Below are 20194 nucleotides of genomic sequence, written 5' to 3'. Positions count from 1 at the left end.
AACCCAACACAGATTAATGAAGTTTGGAACGAAAACGAGACAAATGAAGCTACAACAAAGCGAAACATATTAAAGGAAGAAAAAGCATTAATGTATGACTTGTATAAATGTATGATAAATAATATTTCTTAATAAGTTATCCCTTTGAGGAAGGGAATCTGAATTCTGACCCTAAATAGCAGGGACCGCGGAACGTTTTTGAGAGTAGGGGGGGGGGGGGGGGGTCTGAGCATGCGAACAATCTACAAACCCCTTTTTCTTGTCTCGGAGCTTTTATGAAACGTGTCCACTAAAAAAGAAAAGGCCCCAGCCACCCGCCTCCGCGGCCCCTGCATAGTTTGAGAGTTACATGGCCTATAGAGGGCGGTCAACTGGTTTCAGTTGAAAGCAATATGAGAAGGTCGCACTCAGTTCTAAAGTCGTTGGACCGTACGCCCTTTTATGCGGGATTTCGCATGGCGTCTTCTCAATAGAGGGTTTCGGACGATTGTGGCTTTCACGCAAACTAGGCCGCGTTGCATAAAGCCGCGTGATTAATGCCACTCGAATTGATCCAAGGCGCCTAAGCAATCACTCACTTTCTCTTTACATTTGGTGCCCAATCATTATAAGTACACTAATCTGTAGAAATTGATAACCCAATGGCATATAGAGTGGTGAAGTGTGACGTCATCAAAAATCTATTTTTAGAATTTCTCAGTTTTTTCTTCATATTCCGAAAGAACATCAAAAATAATGTCCAAATGTCGAAAACCAATTGAATATGTTAAGTATTGGCTAAGATATGACCATCTGAATGAATATATGTCCTATGGGAACTCAGTGTTATATGCTCTGGCTCCTATTAGGAGCCAGAGCATATAACACTGAGTTCCTATGGGGAGTAAATTTACTCTCTTCCTTCTTTAATCAAACCAACTGAATCCTCTCTGCGGGAAACTCAATTCAATGAAACAGAATATCACTGATGCAAAATTTGGTTCTCAAAATGACAGAAAATGTCCACTCCTGATCGCATACAAACTGTCTGTTTCTTAAAAACATAATATAAAACTTACGTTCCAACTACCAAACAACAAACTTCCATTACCTCCTTCTTCACCCAGATATACTTATCATACCAGATACGCTCTAAAATATAAGCATAATATTCCCCTAAGGTCCTGACCAGAGCACTATTTTTTTCTTCAAAAACTATAACCAGTCTTAGAAGGTGCATTATTATTGGAAGGGTGTTATAAACAAAACTTCAAACTTAATAACATTCTAACACTAAAAAACACCATAACTATCTTATGCCTGTTACTTTTGAATACAACACATAGGCCTACATCAGCTTTTCAATAAAACAAAAATAAGTTGTGACATAATAATCTTTCTCCAAAATATTGAACTGGAGTATTCTGTTGTATTGCTTGTTTATGTACATGTACATACATGAGCCTATTTTCAAGAGGCACTAGATCCATGTGTGTAACTTAAGAAAGAACTCTTTGTTTACCCGATTTTGTTCAGGTGTCTATGGAAAATTGTTATTAAAAGATGCATGTGTTCATAATTTCTCTCGTAATTTAGGTTAATAATTTTGTTCAAGGTAAATAGAGGAAAATGTATATCATTATCTCCATTTGCTATCAAAAGATTTTGCTCCTTTCGGAAAATAGCTCTTCAAATGTTTTACACGTAGAGATATAAATAAACAAAGAAATGGATGAAATCAATGAAACAAAATATATACTGAGTATGAATCAGGGAACAAACTGAAAGTTTCGTCTCCTACGTGCTGCCATTTGGACAAAACCGTCTTTCTCTTGTCTTTCTTCCTTTTCTCTTCCCCTTCCTTTTTTCTTCTGCCCGTTTCTTCCCCTTTTCCCCTTTCCCCAGGTAGCAAGCCCATATGGGGATGATCTGGGTCACTTGTGCCATCTGGGCTAAATAGAACCCATATACATGTATGTATCCCATATGGGCCAATATTTAGTAACCCATATGGGATCTATCTGGGCCAGTCCTTATGGGTCCCATCTGTCTTACATGGGTTTACCCATATGGGTCCCATATGCTTCTTGGGTGCAGATGCCTTAGGGCCCCAGATGGTTTTCCATATGGGGCCCATGTTTCAGAGAATATGAGACTCATGTGGGTCGATCCCACATGGGCTTGCTACATGGGTTATTATCCTCTCTGTCTCTCATTATCTCTCTCACCCGCTCTCTTTTTCGCACTTTTGAGCTTCGCGCTTAACATTTATCTCGTTGCTTTTTAACGCTGCTGCTTCGCATTTGGCGCACTGCATTTCTATGATGTTGTTGATTGAATAAATTGAATCAATTCATCAATTCCTGATGAAGCAGTATGAGCGAAAATTCGATTTATTCTTGTCTCATATACTGTTGTCTCATTTACTTCGTTTTCTATTTAGGTACCGGTATGTATTCTGAAAATGAGATAGCAAAATGTGTATATTGATGGTCATCTTGCGAGTAATAACCATTAACTACTCTCATCGGGCTCTCATCATTAATTTTTCTCTTCATTTTCCCGGGCTATGCAGTTTTAAAATAGCCCGGGCTAGATAGGGTTAAGGAAGGAAAAAGAATGTTTACTATCATGAATACCAGTAATAATAGAAATTCAATCAATGATGTGATAATTTAGGCAATGACAGAATTCTGTCATGAAAACAATTGTTATGTAACAATACAGTGTTGAAAGATTTTAGATATTCTCAAATATAAGATATGTGTCAGACTGTTTTCCATGACTTACTCTGTCATTGTAGCGGATTTGTCTAAGAATTCATGAATTTTAATCATCTAATGAATTTTACTGATCTAATGAAAAGGTTTCCATTGAGTTGATCTGTCATTTAACCAGATTTGTCTTGAATTCAGGGCTATGAAATGCCTGTCAATATTGTGTAAATTGTTACCTTGTGACCTCAGGTTAAAATCTTAATAGTGCAAATGAACCATTTGTCATTCTGGAAGCTTTTTTTAAGAATTGAGGTCCTGAAATAACTTTGTTGTTAAAACTCTGTAAGGATATTTGTGTGTTTATTGTGTTTATTTGTATCAGATAAACTGCATAAAAACAGATCATGAAGACTTACAAAAAGTGTTGTCTTCATATTGATCTCTTGTTAAAGGGACAGTTTGGTGATATTTTTGATATTTTTCTTTAAAAAGTGTCAACTCACATTTATATACTTCCTCCCTCTTCTAACTGAACAGGGCAAGTTCCCAGCTTCCTACAGCATGGATGCCGAGAAAAGCGATACAAGGAACGTGCCTCTTGATCCAAACCACACCCATTTCATCCTGGTTGGCAAGGGGAGGGTAGACCAGTTTGGTGAGGAAATCACGCTCAGGGGCAAGTTAGAGAAGGCCTTTTCGGAGGAGCAAATACAAAAATCATCTGGAAACGCTGCACGTGAGTTAAAATAGTCATATCTTTCTGAGCTATGTTTGTGGGAATTAAAGATAAACTTGAGTTCTGGTTAAAAATGAAAATGAATTCTCACAGAATCAAACGAAACTTACACTGAATGTTCAAGATTGTAAATAAATGTCATTTGCCAAACAATTTTGATAGTTCAGTTCAGTTCATTTATTTCAATCATAAAACCATAACATAATATATATACAAAAGTAACATGAAACAATCATAATCTTATAATATTGGAATTAAGAAATTGGAGACTAAAAAGGAAGTTTGAAAAACTTGTAAGTAAAATAGTCCCCTGACATAAATAATAAATAACGAGATTACATGGTTGTATACGTTACGACAATAATAACAATATATAAATAATATACTACACATTATAGATACACACACACACACACACACACGCACACACATGCATGGTACATTGCAAGAAAAAGAAAGAGTTAAGGGATATAAGAAAAGACCAACTGTCTCTTCAATAGAACTTTAAAGGATGATATAGTTGTGCATAATGTTAGCTTATCAGTTAAATCATTCCAAATCCGGGGACCATTATGTCTAGAAACTGTATACTGGCCAAGTAATGAGCATAGAAAGATAAGGAAATCAAGGTGAGTTAATTAGCCCTGACACCATTTGTGTAGTCCCATATACATCTTTTTGTGTACAGTGGAAGTTACTTTACCAAGACTGGGCCAAATTTATTTTGATTTTGATGACTTCAGAACCTTGCAGTATACACACAAATACTTAATGTACATGCTACATGATCAACCTTTTCTGGTCCATTCCACACCTTTTCTTTCACAATGCAATCGCATGACCAGAACTCACATGTATCTTTAAAATAAAAGCAATCAAGTTTGATAAACTGTAGAAAAAGAAGAGCTACACTGCTAACATTACACAGTTGTATGAAAACAATGCATCATATAGTTATAAAATGGCTTATGCCGAAAGGATGGGTAGGGTAGCGTCGCGTCGCGTTGACTTGAACGCGACCATTTGTCCAAAGCCGCCCCCCCCCCCCCGGTTTGGCCGAAAGGGTGCGTTTGGAATGTAGTGTCGCGTCGCGTTAACTTGAGCGCTACCATTCGTCCAAAGCCCCCCCCCCCCCCCCCCCCCCCCCCCCCCCCCCCCGGTTTGGCCGAAAGGGTGTGTTAAAAACATAAAAAAAGATGGAGAAGCAGAACTATCCGTTTATCGTACTTTTAGGTTGCTTAAACTATTTTTTTATTATTTAAACTGAGTCACACAAAATAACTATATGAAGTCAAAAACAGAAAGACACGAAAGACACGCACTTAAGTCCATAAATGAAAATGTGTCGTTTGCCGTGTGTATGTGGTTGTACATACAACCACATACACACGGCAAACGACACATTTTCATTTTACTGTTTTTCTATTTGAAGAATTAAATGAACTTTGTAAATAACTATTGAGTTTTCTTACGTGTCGTAAAACAATTCTGCATGAACTGCCATTCCACTGGGAAGTAAAAAATCTGACTGCACTGTGGACAATTTGCCCCTGTCATTAATATCTTTACGTTTGGTTTATAAAAGCTTCTTACCGCTCGGGCAATGAGAATTAAGGGTTCAGTGCTTAGCACCGTAATAGTGTTTTATATAGCTCAGTCGGAAAAGCACCGTAGGTAGGTAGGTCTCGGGTTCGAATCCCGTTGGAATTCCATCTTTGCCCTACTGTAATCACAATCTCAATATACATGTATTTATATTTCTGGTCAGTTTCTTTATAATCATGTTTGAATTAATCTTTACTTTTGGCAAGAGGAATACCAAGAAAAGCTTATTTGAAGTTGAATTCTGATCCATAATTTAGGTACTTTCACACTAATGTTCACATTCACATGTGGGACAATGACGTGCCACAAATGGCGTGTACACAAACTAACACGGGTTTGTGGAAACATCCAAAACAAACACGTACACACACAAATTAATGTACACTGAAATAAATATGGATAAAAGGGACAATTGACCGTTTAGAGGTTGTTTTTATTGTATTCATGACCAGACTACATGAGGCTGTGCTAGACACGTACATCTTTCCATGACAAAGTAATACATTAATATCGTATTATTCAGGTGTTACCGAGTCTAAAATAAAGTTTGTTTCAGTAACAAATCAAAAACACATTACATTTTTGCCATAAAATCTCTCCTGTCAGAATTTTAAAAATGCATGCTTCTTTTTCTTATATAGGTGAATGAAAAGGCAAGATATGGAACAGAGTATGAGCATTGTGACTTATTCCATCGCCAACCTCTGGTGTATATTTTCACACTTTGTCACAATCAACGTTAAATTCTAACAGTCAACAAATGAACATCAATATATAAAAACTTCTTATTAAAAAAATCAATCATCTTCTCAGATTAAAAAAAAATGCATTTGCAGAATGTGGAGACCAAGAACTTAAATTAATACGGCTAGGTTCCAATTCAAAGGCTCATATCCAACATACTGTTGCCTTTGAAGTGATGCACACTTGGAACATTTTCATTTTGTGACAGCATTTTTCTTATAAAGTAAAGCCTCGGTCACAAATACCGCTACGTGCTGCTATGAACGCCGTACGAACGATTTTCAGACAATGGAAATTCGGGAAGACAATGGAAAAACGGAGATTCGTACAAAATAATCGTTCGTACGAAGCTTTGTGACCGTAGCTTTATATGTGATAGAATAGAAACTAATTAATATAATGATAAAAGGCTTTCATGGTGAAATCAGGAAGATTAGCAAAACATTGGCACAAAACAAGAACATTTTAGCAATGATTTTGAGTCATCAATCAGCATAAACAAAACATACAACATTGGAGGCAAAAGTAAAAAATCTGGTTATGAATCTTTTCAAAGAAAATTATATTTACCCCATTTAACAAGCAGTTACATGATTAAATCAGCAAGACATTTCGGGAAATGCTGCAGTCCTCGGCTGCATTTTTATGGGCCATCCTGTACAATAATTCCACCAATATATCATGTCAATCAAGATTTTCCTGATCTAGTATGATCACTGTCCTGATGATCTCATGAAATATGTTAATCCCAATATAAAAAGTTAACAAAATCGTCTTGTTTGGAGACCGGAGATAATTTTTCAGGCGTTCTATGACTTTTGACCACAACTGTAAGGCATTTCCATCAGTCACAATAATTTGCTCTTAAAAATGCATACTGGTAAGAACTTTGATGGCAATCAAATAAATGAAGTAAACAAGTAAACAGCAACAATTCAAAGAGAACACCAATACATGAACACAACTCAATAATGTAGACAAGATATTTAGGCAGGAAGTTGGAACAGCTAATTTTCATCTTTTAAAACAGCAGAACTCAACAAATTTAAATTATGCCCCTCTTCTTATCTGATGTTTTGATTCAAATACATACTACAGCATGTAACGTATGTCACATCTCGCTATAACGAGATATCGTCAGGTGTTTTGATCCACTCATAAGTTTAGTCTATCACAATCATGACCTTAAAATGCATTCAGACTGGTACCTGGCATTTCACTATTTTTTGTTACTACATTGAGTCTTCCACAAGTGCAAAAGAAAGTTAAAGAAACAAGGAAACAAACAAAACCAAAACTGCCATAATCTCCAGAGTATATATCTCCCTTTTGTCGGTTCATAAATGCTACATGTATGTATACATGTAGGTACTTGCAACAATTACTGATGGCAAAGAAACTTACAGTTCTTCCCATTCTGTGAAGTGTTTTACTTCCATCAATGATTGTTATTTTTTAAAGATCAACTACCCTCAACATCGCAGGAAAGATACAGTTGGTTTGATGGCAATTCCCAGCGGTTCATATCATAGACATATTGAAAAAGAGACAGACAGATGAAGTGTAGAACATCCTCCCTTTGTGGTAGATCACATTAAATTAATCTAAAGTACAAAGCCTTAACATTGTCAACCTGATGAAATTCATGTTGCCAACAATGAACCATCGTGACAATATGAGGATCGATACATAGCATAATCATCAATATGACATGAAAAAGTTATTGCTTCCACTAATCAGAATGGTCATACATGTACATGTAGGTGCTGTCTGTGGGGTGCACATATTCCTACTACCGGTATGTGGCAGTATATGGCTATTACAATACCAACTGCTGAACACTGTCGAAAGTATTCTATTTATGCATGTCTCCATATTGTTCCGTCCCTAAATTATAATAGAAATACACTACCACATAAATTGAGTTTGTGCATCTGTCATTATCCTTGTTCAAATCATATTGTTATCATATTTAAACATATCCTTGTTGTAATTAATTCATTTACTTTCAGATACGAAAATCTTAAAAATATATATGGAACACCCCTTTGACATTTGTGACATATGATTGAATTTTTAGTCCAAGTAGTGCTTTTTTTTGGTTTTACCCCATCCAAGCTAGAGTTCTAACATCAGTTTAAGTAGTACTGTCTGCATATCAGTGCTCTTCACTGCAGCCTCTTTTCAATAAAGCAAACACCTGTTTGGTTATATTGTGACTGTACGACTGTAATACAACAGCAACAATCAGGAACTCGGATCATGCACATGCTCGGGTAGGTCCCCTATAGTAGGCTGTAGCAGATCTAAGAGTAAGACTAAGTGGACATCAAACTCGGTCGGACTGTTTTCACCGCTCTAGTTGAATAAAGAATCTAATCGGAAATACAATTGAATAAGAGAATGCATGAATTTTAAGACTGTGATAATTTGTTCTGCTTTCATGCCATATGGTATAGCCACAGGAAACAAGCCATGAGAAAACAAAACTAGAAATATCACTTAATGTGATTAATACCCCCGCATCACAAATTCACACGGCAAGTTACTGCAAACATTTAATACTGCATCTAAATTGTATTTTTTTTTTTAAATGGCATTTTTGGTAAACATTTGCTGTTACCATGGCAATGCCTCATTTGAAATACACAAAATGTATGTCTTGCTTATTTGCACTTTTAGATCATTATGTGTAACGTTAGATTCTACCAAGTTTCATCAAAATTGCTCAACAATCGTGGAAGAAGTTCGCTCTACAAGGGTTTTATATAAAAATGGCATATTTTTGGTGCAAAATACCGTTACCATGGTAACACCTTATCCAATATACACTACAACTATGTATTGCATATCCTCAGCTCAAGAGCATCACGTTTCATAAAAGTTGCTCAAAAACTTAAAGTAGCTCGCTCAACAAGGTTTTTATATCAAAATGGCATATTTTGGAGCAAAATTGGAATTACCATGACAATGCTTTATCTAGCATACATAAAGAATGTCTTGCACATCCTTACTTCAAAAGAATCAAGTGTACCAAGTTTCATCAAAATAACTCCAAAATTGTGGAAGAAGTTTACTCCACAAGGTTTTGATATCATAATGGCATATTTTTTGGAGCAAAATAGCGGTTACCATGGCAACGCCTTATCCGGCATACACAAATATTATGTCTTACACTGCCTCACCTCAAGAGCATCTAGTGCTTAGAGGGGGATCCCCAAAAGAAGGACAGAGCCCCCAGGCTTCTGAGGGGGTCACCATAGAGTTGAACTGTGCCCCTAGACTCCATTCATGATCGGAAGAAGCTCCCAAAGAGATGGACAAATGGGCAGAAAGTGCAAGATTGCCCCTGAATTAATCAAGCCCACCCCCCCCCATTCCATACCATTTATATATAACCCAGGGGCGGATCCAGCCGGTGGCAGGGGGCCCAATTTCATGAGAGAATATTTAGCGGCGAAACAGCCAGCCGGTAAATAAGCGGAAGGGGGGGGGGGGAATGGGGGGACAGGGTTAGTGAGCACTAATTTGTTTTGTTTTGTTGGGGGGGGGGGAGCCTCAAAAATTTGAAAAATCAAACCCCCCCCCCCCCCCCCCCCCCCTTGAGCACCAAGGGAGGGGACCAATCTAAAGATGTAAAATTAACATGTTTTTAACTGTTTTTTCCTCAGGGGAGGGGGGCCGGCCCGCGACGTGCGTACGTAACAGGCGCGCGCTCTGTTGGCAAGGGACCCCCCCCCCCCCCCTGTATGTGCCATTTGGTCACGTTATCTGACCTGACGCGCCCTAACAATCCAACGCACCCTTTCGGCCAAACCGGGGGGGGGGGTGGGGGGGGGGTGGCTTTGGACGAATGGTCACGTTCAAGTCAACGCAACGCGACGCTACCCACCATTTCGGCATAAGCCTTATAAAATAGAGACTTGTCAATATATAGGTAAGTTTAAACCATGAAAACAAACAACAATTTTTTTTATTAAGGAGCAATTCTCTAAAGGGGAGGGGGGGGGGGAAGTAAAAGTGCACTTTGTAATAATGACATGCATGCCTGAAATATTTGTTCCCTTTCTTTTTCAGTGCTCTTTAATAAGACTTTTAATTTCAAAGTTATTGTGTTCTCATGTTTGTGTCAAGGACACAAACAGTTTACGCTACTTATGTAACAGTAAGTGACTACCAGTACCTTTCTTGTCTCTTGGAAGAAATACAACACCATGGAGAGTACAGCTTTTACTATTTCAAGGCTGACGTACATGTACAACCCATTTTGATCAACCAAATATTCCAATCTTTGTATACCAGGATGTTTGCAAAGTGCTTGTATTACAAATTTTTGGTGTATCGATCTTTGTGTAATGCCATATTTTCTTTTAAAATGTAGAATTGACCACCAAAAAAGTGGTAAAATTGCAGGTACTATGTACCGGGTACATGTATAAAATATTGTGATAATTAATAGTTAGTGAAAGATAAAGAATGATTGAGCAGGGTTGGGTAACTTTGGTACATTTTCAAAGTCTGGTAAAAAGCATTTCACAAATGAATGGGAGGGCTTAAATTTACATTAGTTCTTAGAACAATGTAGCAATGAATCTTAAAATTTAAGAAAATGAAATAGATTTTAAGAATTGCAGTTCTTAAAGTAATTTTGTTTTCAGCATTTATAAAAGTATTATAATATAGTATTTCCTTCAGTATTAAATAAAATATGAAACTTTGTTGAACTAGATACATGTATATATTAAGCAAATATTAATCGACTACGAGGGTAATGGTGCAAACTATCATCGCCGAGGCGATGATAGTTTGTATCCATTGCCCGAGTAAAGGAGGTTAATTTTTGTCCCAAAATTTCAATATGTTCAACCTTCAGTTCCATCAGAAAATCTGTAAAAACCCTTGAAACATATTTGATTTGTCTTCTAGTATTAGTACTGTCAGCATTATCCAGCATATTATTCATTTGTTCATCGGTAAGAAGTTGAAACCTCGGGTGCTCCCGCGCATCACTCATGATGATCGTTGAAGCCTAAAAAGGCTAAACAAAACGGGATCCAAAGGCAAAGTCAACAAAAATACTTACAATGATGTAAATCCATCATTCTCAGTAGTCTATAATCCAATATTATCCAAATGACAAATGTTTAGAAGCAAACAAAAGTCTAGATCTAGGCCCAGCTACAGCGAGGCATAAGAAACTAAGAGTAAGACGCAAGTCGCGCCGCCACAAAATTGTAAGTGGTTTTAATTTGTTTTGCTTTTGTCGCGCACTAATGATATGCATCGATTGCGCTTAATTTCAGCGCATTTGTTTCATGTTTACGCGATTTTAGGTTCAAAGCACAACATGATGCATACATGTAATAAAGTTGATGCGCGCGTATTTCACTTTTCAAACGCTTTAAATTAAAGATAAACTTGAGTTCTGGTAATGCGATTGCATTGTGAAAGAAAAGGTGTGGAATGGATCAGAAAAGTTGATCATATAGCATGTAAGTAATGGTGTGTAATGCAAGGTTCTGGAGTCATCAAAATCATCAAAAATTTGGCAGAGTCTTGGTAAAGTAACAATCACTTACACAGAAAGATGTATATGGGACAACACACATGGTGTCGGGGCTAGTACTACCCTGATTTCCTTATCTTTCTATGCTCATTACTCAGCCAGTATACATTTTCTTCCAAAATTGTTTGGCACATGACATTTATTTGTAATCTTGAACATTCAGTGTAAGTTTCATTAGATTCTGTGAGAATTCATTTTTTTTTTTACCAGAACTCAAGTTTATCTTTAAGCGTCGTTGACTTGTACTGGCATTTCGCGTAACCTACTTTGCTATAGGCTTGTATGGGCAAATGGGGTAGCAGCAAAAAATTACTTTACAAAAGTACTATCTCAGGTAGATAGTACTTATCTATACCTTTTCCGTGCTCTGTACAATCGCAATGCAAACAACTATACATGAGGGATATAATTCCTTATAGAGACTCCTATAAGTAATATGGCTATTTTTCTTCCCTCCCTCTCCACGATAATTAATGTCCTCTCCAATAAAATAAAATGCCAATTTGTTTCAATTAAATCTCTATACTTTCAGGTGTGTCAATACCTATCGTATGTGTGGTCGTGCAAGGTGGACCCAACGCCATCCAGACGGCTTATGAAGCCATCCGAAACGGCACCCCGGTTGTTTTCGTTGCTGGATCAGGGAGGGCAGCAGACATCATGGCCTATGCATTCCAACACACCAAAGAGTACAAGACAATGGAAGGAAAGAAAAAAATGTAAGCTCTTGGGTCTTGTTAAAAAAAAAATTATGCATCCTTTTTTACAAAATTAAACTTCTTGGTTTAATCTTTGGATTTGCGTTTCAATGCAACATTTTTACCTAAGAGTCCCACGTAGGTACAATCTACTAGTTCTATCTGACTAGGAACTGAACTTAATTTCTAGAACTTTTATGAATCATGAAATTTATGAAGAAAGCTTCACAGAAACCTCTTTCAGCCACTTGTGCTAGATCAAAGTTCATTAACTTGTCAAGAGTACTTACTTACTGAAGACATCGATCATCAGCTGTTGTATGTGACATGCAAAGGGACATTCTAGTACATTGTCATGGGAAAAATCATTTTGTGGATAATCCTACTTGATATTGACAATAATTTTTGATCAATTCTCATATTAGGAGAAGTGCGTTTTAGGGGCTTACATATTCAGTACTTTTCAAGATAGTCATCCTGAAGACTTGATATGAATCTTCAGAGCCAAAGGGATTGAAACAAGGTATATTCATTAACGTGATCACAGTAGACACAGGATGTTTCTCCGGAAGACCCTCTAGATCTGTGCGTTCTCCAAGATACAAACTCATCCAGTCCACATCAACCGGATTCTCATGATTCTCGACTGACAGTTCATCTTGCTCCGTCTCTCGCACGACTGACGCTTTGCCGCAAAGGGCACCCAGTTGGACAGCCTTTGGGATCACAATCTCATCTTCCTTATTGCGGATTACGATGGGGGATGCCTCCTGATCTATCCGAACGAAACATGGCTGGATATCTAGTCCTACCGGTAAGGCGCTACATTCTCCTGGCTCTAGAAGCACTTCAAATGGTCCCTCACTCGTTCCAGTTGTACTTTGTGCTTCAAGCACCACTGTCTGACGTGCAGATATCGCAACACTTCCCTCCTGTCTGAGACGGGCCGTTTCGTTTCGTGGCGGCATCCATACTCCCGGGTTGGGCAAAGGTACTGGTAAGGGTCCGGTCTGCTGTACCCAGCCGCCAGGTGGTTGCCCATAAGGTTACCCAGGATGAGATGCCCACCCATCGGGATGGGGAAACGGTGGCGGTGCAGATGGTCCCCCTCTCGGTGCCCAACATCTATATTGCTCTGTATACTGGGGGCCCTGTTCCCTGTCTTGACGAGCCCTGGTATCTTGAAGTCCTTGTCTCTAATGTGGACATTCCCGAGCATAATGTCCCCAACCGCTACAATTGAAGCATTGTACATTCTCTGCATTGCGAGTCAAGGGTGGTTTCAGCGATGTTACTAGGTCGCTAACTGCTCCGACGACTCGATCGGCCAGTTCCTTTACTGCCCGCATCATCTCTACTACATCTGGCCGGTTCGTCTGTGTTTGTAGCTGTGACTGGAGGGCCGTCTGGTGCACTGTTCCTGTGGAACTCTTGAAACGGGCCTCCTCCCGCTGCTCCCTCCTAATGGCAACCTCCCTGAGTTCCCGGAATTGAACTGATGTTCCCCCCTCATACCTATCTTGGAGGGTGTTCCTAAGGTATCGGTCGCCGATTCCCTCGATAAACTGCTCAGCTAGGGTGGCTTCTGGTGCCGAATATAGTCGGCCACTCCAGCTCGTGAGGCGGAGAAAACGGTTTTCAAGGTCCAACGCGAAATCTCTGACGCTTTCTCCTTTTTGCTGCTTCCTCTCCAGGAATAGTCGTTGGAGCTCCCCCACCGGGACATGGTCCGCATACGAGTCCTGAATGTACGAGAGGATATCTGCGATGCCTTTCCCCTCTCTGATTAGCGACTTCACCTCCATCTTCGGTCCATCTTTGAGATAATCTAGGATGAATGCCCCTTGTTGTTGGTCGGGAATGGCGTACTTGGCGAAAGCACTCCTCATGGAGTTGACAAAATCTGCAACCTCTCCTGGCCGGCCTCCAAATGCGGGCAGCTTTCTTTCAGGTGCCATAATAATCTGGGGTGGGGGGCGGGACAGCAACTTTTCCAACTGTCTTTGGACACTATCCCTGTTGTCCTCTTTAGGTTGGAGAAGTGGCCGGTAGACATGACCCCACTCCCCTATTGGATGGATCTTCCCCCCGATAGCAGGTACAACTACCTCCATCCCGTCTGTGTCTAAATACACCAACCCCTTGGCCTTTGGGAAATTGGTTTGTAATGCTTCCAGGCTAAGGGGCCCATCAGTACCCATCAAAGGAAATTTTAATTTCCTTCCCCCCTCTTCAATCTTAACGTACAAAGCCATATCGGCGAGTATCAACAAAAAAATTAACAAGCTATGTTCCAATTGCATACAAAAACTCTCCTAATATATATCTTAGTCTCAAAAACTTCGATTTAAATCATGAAATATATTCACTTAGAAATTAGTCCTTTAAACTATAACACCTTCCGAAGGATTTCAATATCAATAACCAAGGTACTATCACATGTTCCAAACCGACTTCAAAAAATAAATCTATTGAATCTAAACATTCTCAAAACTTGACCGACTCTCAAATTTCCAATAACATCAATATCAAGAATAATTAATTACCTTTCCATAAAAGTAATACTCTTCAACCACATCTACTCACTTCAGTTAAAAACATTTTCCCCAATACCTACATGTAGCAATATCAATCTTTAATAAAAACAACTATCTTAAAACTTAAAATACATTCTTAAAGTAAGTTCTCGAAGCAAGTTCTTGAAGCAATGTTCTTTCACCACCTTGCCATGCACATCGTCGTCGCTCTATCACTCATTGCTAAATTATGTTCAATGTGTCCAGGCTAACTATTATTGTTCCACGACTATTATTCAATGAACAGCACTCCTTCTAAAACTATACGAGTTCTTGACGTACATATCTACTTGACTCTTTGCGAGGTCTTCCGGACATGGTCTTGTCACCCTCGTCGATGATGTTGCTGTTGCACACGCCGCCGTCCACTTGGGTTCGAATCCCATCCTCGTCGCCAGTTGTGAGGTGGTCGAGAACTCGAAATCAATGACAGACAGATCCTGTGAGAGGGCCAAGCAAAGAGTCTTTATTAGTAGTAACCAGTAACAGACACATTACATATCACTAATGCCGATCATCATGGAGATCATGCATTCCCCAAAACAAGTCATGTTATCAAATATTAAACGAGTAAATTTGCCCTTTAAAAAACAATTGCCACAGTACAATATAGTTGAAACTCTCAACATTAACACAGGTAAATACCTGACCCAAATACTTAAACAACTAGAAGTAACAGTCAATATAAACCTCATATAGAGCAACACATTCATATATTTATCTTCCATACTTTTCTTACTTCCAAACAAACTCCAATAATCTCCTGGTCTAACCCTAAACATTGCTCTTACTCCTATTATTCCATCTCAATTTAACATGTAACAATATTCTTTTATAGCAATCTGCAAAATGAGAAATAAGGTTTACAATGATAGAGGGCGCTAGAAACCCTGGAATGGCTACATAGTCAGACAAAGTTCGATCTTCACTGTTTGAAGTGCCATAATTAATATCCCCTAGCTTAGCAACCAAAATACAAACAACATGCAATACTTTTAAACACTTAACTTCTATTATAAGCACTTCTTTTCTATGCTCCCTACCGTTCTTACTGACCTCATTCCTAAACCAAGACTTATACTCATCACATCAATTAGAGCGTACCCTGGTCCTGGTCCTGGCCCTGGGACAACATTAGCGCGCACGCACTACACCCAATTTTGGTACCGCGCGTTCAACTTATTAGTGTACATAACCATGTACTACAATGTAAATGCATATAACAAATCAAAGCGCTAAGCATCACACAGTTTAACATTAAATCCTTGTTTCCAATATAATCATATCAACCCACATGATACATCAAAATAACTACTGAAATCGTTCTGACACAATACACATATGTACATAACAAATCTCTAGCATAACAATATTAATATTTACTAGACATAACAGTGGTTCAAGTTTGGTCAACTCACCTGTGAGAGGGCCAAGCAAAGAGTGCCGGCTTGTCTTAGCACTCCGCCCTCTACAGGTCACAGGGTAATTTCCTAACCCTTTACATTACCTTTGTAGCAATTTTAGGTCCTAAAAGGGCACTAAAAATGTCATAAATAAGAATAAGAGCAATAACCATGCACTTTTAAGGCATTTGTGGTCTTAGACAAGAACTCAACTGTCCATTTAATCCTGAAAAATATTTCTTCTAATATTGGTATGTGATAGCTCTTTTACATGTATCTTCTCAAGTTAGGTATTTCCTCTAATATTGGTTCATTGTTGCTCTTTCATTTCTTCATCCTATTTATATCCTTATCCTATTTATATCACCTCTGATATTAGTACATGTATATGATACATTGTAGCTAATTATGAAGAGAAACTGAGATGAGTAGACAGTATATAAGTAGAGAGAGAGGAGGGGGTGGCTGACATTAAAAAAAGACTGGACTAAACTAACCAAGAAGAAAAATAGGAATGATGATGAGGGAAGATAGGGAAGGAAAATATAATGGAGAGGAAGAGAGAATGAAAGAAAATAGGAGGTAAAAGCAAGATTGAAAAGAAAAGAGGGAGCATGTGAGCGAGATATAGAAAGAGGAATCGAATCAGATATATAATGAAAGAGAATGTTTGTTCATAACCAGGTTTAATTAGTATCAATATTTGTATTCCTTCTTACAAAAAGCTGCGCTTGATTCATTTAACACAGTTTTATTACATGAGTAAGTCTCTGTATATTTTTGTTTGTGCATATATGCTGACATTTACATTATCTGTTCAGGCAAAATTGTTGCTTTTAGATTCGGTAAAACTTCATGTAATTCCCACAATGTTAAAATAAGGTGTGACATTTCCAACATTACTCACTTCCACATCAGATATTGCTGATGTACACCCACTTCAAAAGTCAGTGTATATTTGTTATCTGTGTTTTCAACCATACAATTCCTTCAATCTAAATAAATATATTGACTATTTGTTTGCTTTCAATTTCTAAAGGGCTATTTGCTTATTATGCATTAGAATATGTTGTGAGACTATACATATTTATTCTTTGATTTTCTTAATTTTTATGCCTTCGTTACGAAGTAGACGGAGGCATTATGTCTTCGGGTTGTCCGTCCCGTTCTCGTGATCGTGTTATCTCAAGAAACGATTGATGGATTCCTGCCAAACTTAGGTCATGTATGTATCTTGCAGAGCCGATGACTTGATTAGATTTTGGGGTCACGAGGTCAAAGGTCACAGTGCTCATTATGTATGCAAAAATAGCTTGTGATCACGTTATCTCAAGAAACGATTGATGGATTCCTGCCAAACTTGGGTCATGTATGTATCTTGCAGAGCCAATGAATTGATTAAATTTTGGGGTCACGAGGTCAAAGATCAAAGGTCACAGGGCTCATTATGTATGCATCAATAGCTGGTGATCACATCATTAGAACCGGTGGACAGATTACCATCAAACACAGGACATGTATGTATCTTGCTGAGCCAATGAACTGAATAGATTTGGGGGTCATGTGGCAAAAGGTCATGGGGCTCCTTATGTATGTAAAAATAGCTTGTGATTGCATTATCATTAGCATACATGCCAACTGTTCAGATTAAAGAGGAACATTCCTCTTTTTTGGAGAAGATAATTATCATTTTAATGCAGGTGTTCCTCTTCCTGTACAAATTTGTCTGTAGTATTGAATAGGAGAGTTAGGATTGTTCCTCTTTTTTTTGAAAATATCATAATTTGTACAGATTTCTGATTTTCAAATGTTGGCATGTATGCAGTAGTACCGATGGACGAATTACCATCAAACTCAAAACATGTATGTATCTTGCAAAGCCAATGAACTGATTAGATTTTAGGGTCATGAGGTCAAAGATTAAAGGGTCATACATGAAAAATAGCTTGTAATCACGATATTCTGAGAACCTCTTAAAGGATTGCTATTAAACTTGAATTTGAAAAATTGGTTCTGTTTTGGTTTGTGAAATCGCTCTTTGGCGGAGGCATCATTTTCGACTGCGCGCAGTCGAAGTTCCATCTATAATGGAATGGAATTTGGATAAGAGATGATTTTATGTCATACTCTTTTATAGGTTGAGTATTTCAATTTCGAATAAGTTAGTTATGAATTCTTGGAAGTTTTTTTCTAATTATTACAAGATAAGATAAGTAAGAGTGAACTTCATTCTCTTTTTGAATAATACATTTTGGGCATTGGGTGAATGTGTTAAATTCTAATTTGAAATTGTAAAATTGCATTTTCACTTGTGACTAGAATTTACATTTTTTCAATATTACTATTTTTTGTTGTTGCAATTTGCTATCATACATTTTCAAATATATTTGTCTTCTTTCTTGGACAAGCCCACAAAGGAACCATATTCCTGCTACTATTTAGAAGAGTAATATGTTGATTTATGTCTGTATGGTGAAATCTAATTCAGTTTAAAGCCTACATGTAGTCAATGTCAGTCCCTCTGTCATTTGTAAACATTGTGTTTTTTATAGTACAAACCCTGTCTGCACCTTGTACCTTGGCATCAGGGTCACATACACTATGATAGGTTGGTAGCTCATTTTAGGAGGATAGAAAGAAAGGGAGGAAAAGAGATTAAGTGAGGAAGGTCATAATCACAGAAAGAGGAAGGGAGAGGGGGGGGGGGTTTGAAAGAAAAGATTCTTCTTCAATACTCTCAGGCTTTATATGTTAGATGCCCTATTACTGTCCTACCTGCATTTTCCGGTTCTGTATGAGAAGTCATTTCATATCAGTATGGTTTCCTGGCAGAGTGAACCTTATAAATCCTGGCTACTTTATTGCACCCTGTTAGATTTATGCATAGAGTGAGGAGTCCCCCAGGGATCCGTCATCGGCCCTACCCTCTTCCTGTTGTATATCAACGATATCCAAGACAACATCCAGTCCACAATGCGTCTCTTCGCAGATGACAGCACCCTCTATCGTGAGATTCGATGCCCTGAGGACCATCAAATCCTAAAGGACGATCTCCAACAGCTGTCCAGGTGGTCTTCAAACTGGATGATGGACTTCAACGTGAAAAAGTGCGCTATCCTCACCATCACACGGAAGCGTACTCCCAGCATCCGAGAATACCACCTGTCAAATGGACTGATTCCGAGAGTGAAAGAGTACAAGTACCTTGGAGTAACGGTTGCTGCTGATCTCCGTTGGAACAAGCACTGCCAAACCATCCGGCATAAAGCAAGCCGTACTCTAGGTCTTCTTTGCAGGACTCTCTCACCCTGTACCAGGGATGTAAAGTCCAGGGCCTACACAGCCTTAGTGCGCCCCCAATTGGAGTATGCCTCGGAGGCTTGGAACCCACACAGCGTCACGGTCACAAAAATGCTAGAGCAAGTACAAAGAACAGCGGCTCGCTTTGTGTACCGTGACTACAGATACACCACATCACCATCAGCTCTTGTGGCAGCTCTAGGGTGGGACACGCTTCACACACGTCGAATCCTCGACCAATGCACCCTTCTCTACAAGATCCATCACCGACTTGTCCCCATACCTGCACCAACTATTGTTATCCCTGCTACATACTTCGGAAGACATGACCACAACCTGAAGTATGTAATTCCTGTTGCAACTATCGACTCCTTCAAGTTCTCATACTACCCAAGAGCAATAAGGATCTGGAACCATCTGCCAGGCTCAGCAGTCAATGCAACAGGAATAACCAACTTCAAGGAGGCTGCTCTACCCTCCATCAGAATGATGCAGCCCCCCGTTGGTTCTCACATCATATAAGCTTACTAGCTTGGTTTTTACTTGCACTGGACTTAGCATATTTTACTGTAAATTGACAAGTGCTTTGTCCACACACCATTCCAGCAATTCATGACACTCCTTGTAGTCACTTGCCTCACCTACCATCCCAGTATAGCTTCCTGAGTGAGCTGCCAAAGGGATTACCCAACCAAGTACCAAGTAGGAGAGAAAGAAAGGGAGAAAAAGAGAGATAGAGAGAGAGAGAGAGAGAGAAAGAACTGCGGTACAAAGTTATATTATTCTTAGACAGAAGCCATGACTTAATGATGCTTCAGGAGTATCAAGATATTATCGTATTTGAACAATCCCCGATCATTTCATTCATAG

The 20194-nt window shown here is 38.6% G+C and overlaps 1 protein-coding gene across 2 annotated transcripts in view; it reads left to right on the top strand.

The window, feature by feature from the left end:
- LOC105443422 (transient receptor potential cation channel subfamily M member 2-like) overlaps window positions 1–20194 on the top strand; it is an 81526-nt gene that overhangs the window by 28651 nt on the left and 32681 nt on the right. For both annotated transcript variants that reach the window (XM_030993441.1, XM_030993440.1), the window contains exons 6-7: window positions 3234–3432; window positions 11880–12066. In XM_030993441.1, coding sequence (XP_030849301.1) covers window positions 3234–3432; window positions 11880–12066 — 386 coding nt within the window. The remainder of the gene's footprint in view (window positions 1–3233; window positions 3433–11879; window positions 12067–20194) is intronic.

This window comes from Strongylocentrotus purpuratus, unplaced genomic scaffold (genome assembly GCF_000002235.5).
Source record: "Strongylocentrotus purpuratus isolate Spur 01 unplaced genomic scaffold, Spur_5.0 spur5_scaffold_20, whole genome shotgun sequence".
Lineage (NCBI taxonomy): Eukaryota > Metazoa > Echinodermata > Echinoidea > Camarodonta > Strongylocentrotidae > Strongylocentrotus > Strongylocentrotus purpuratus.
This window is presented reverse-complemented; position numbering and strand designations above follow the sequence as displayed.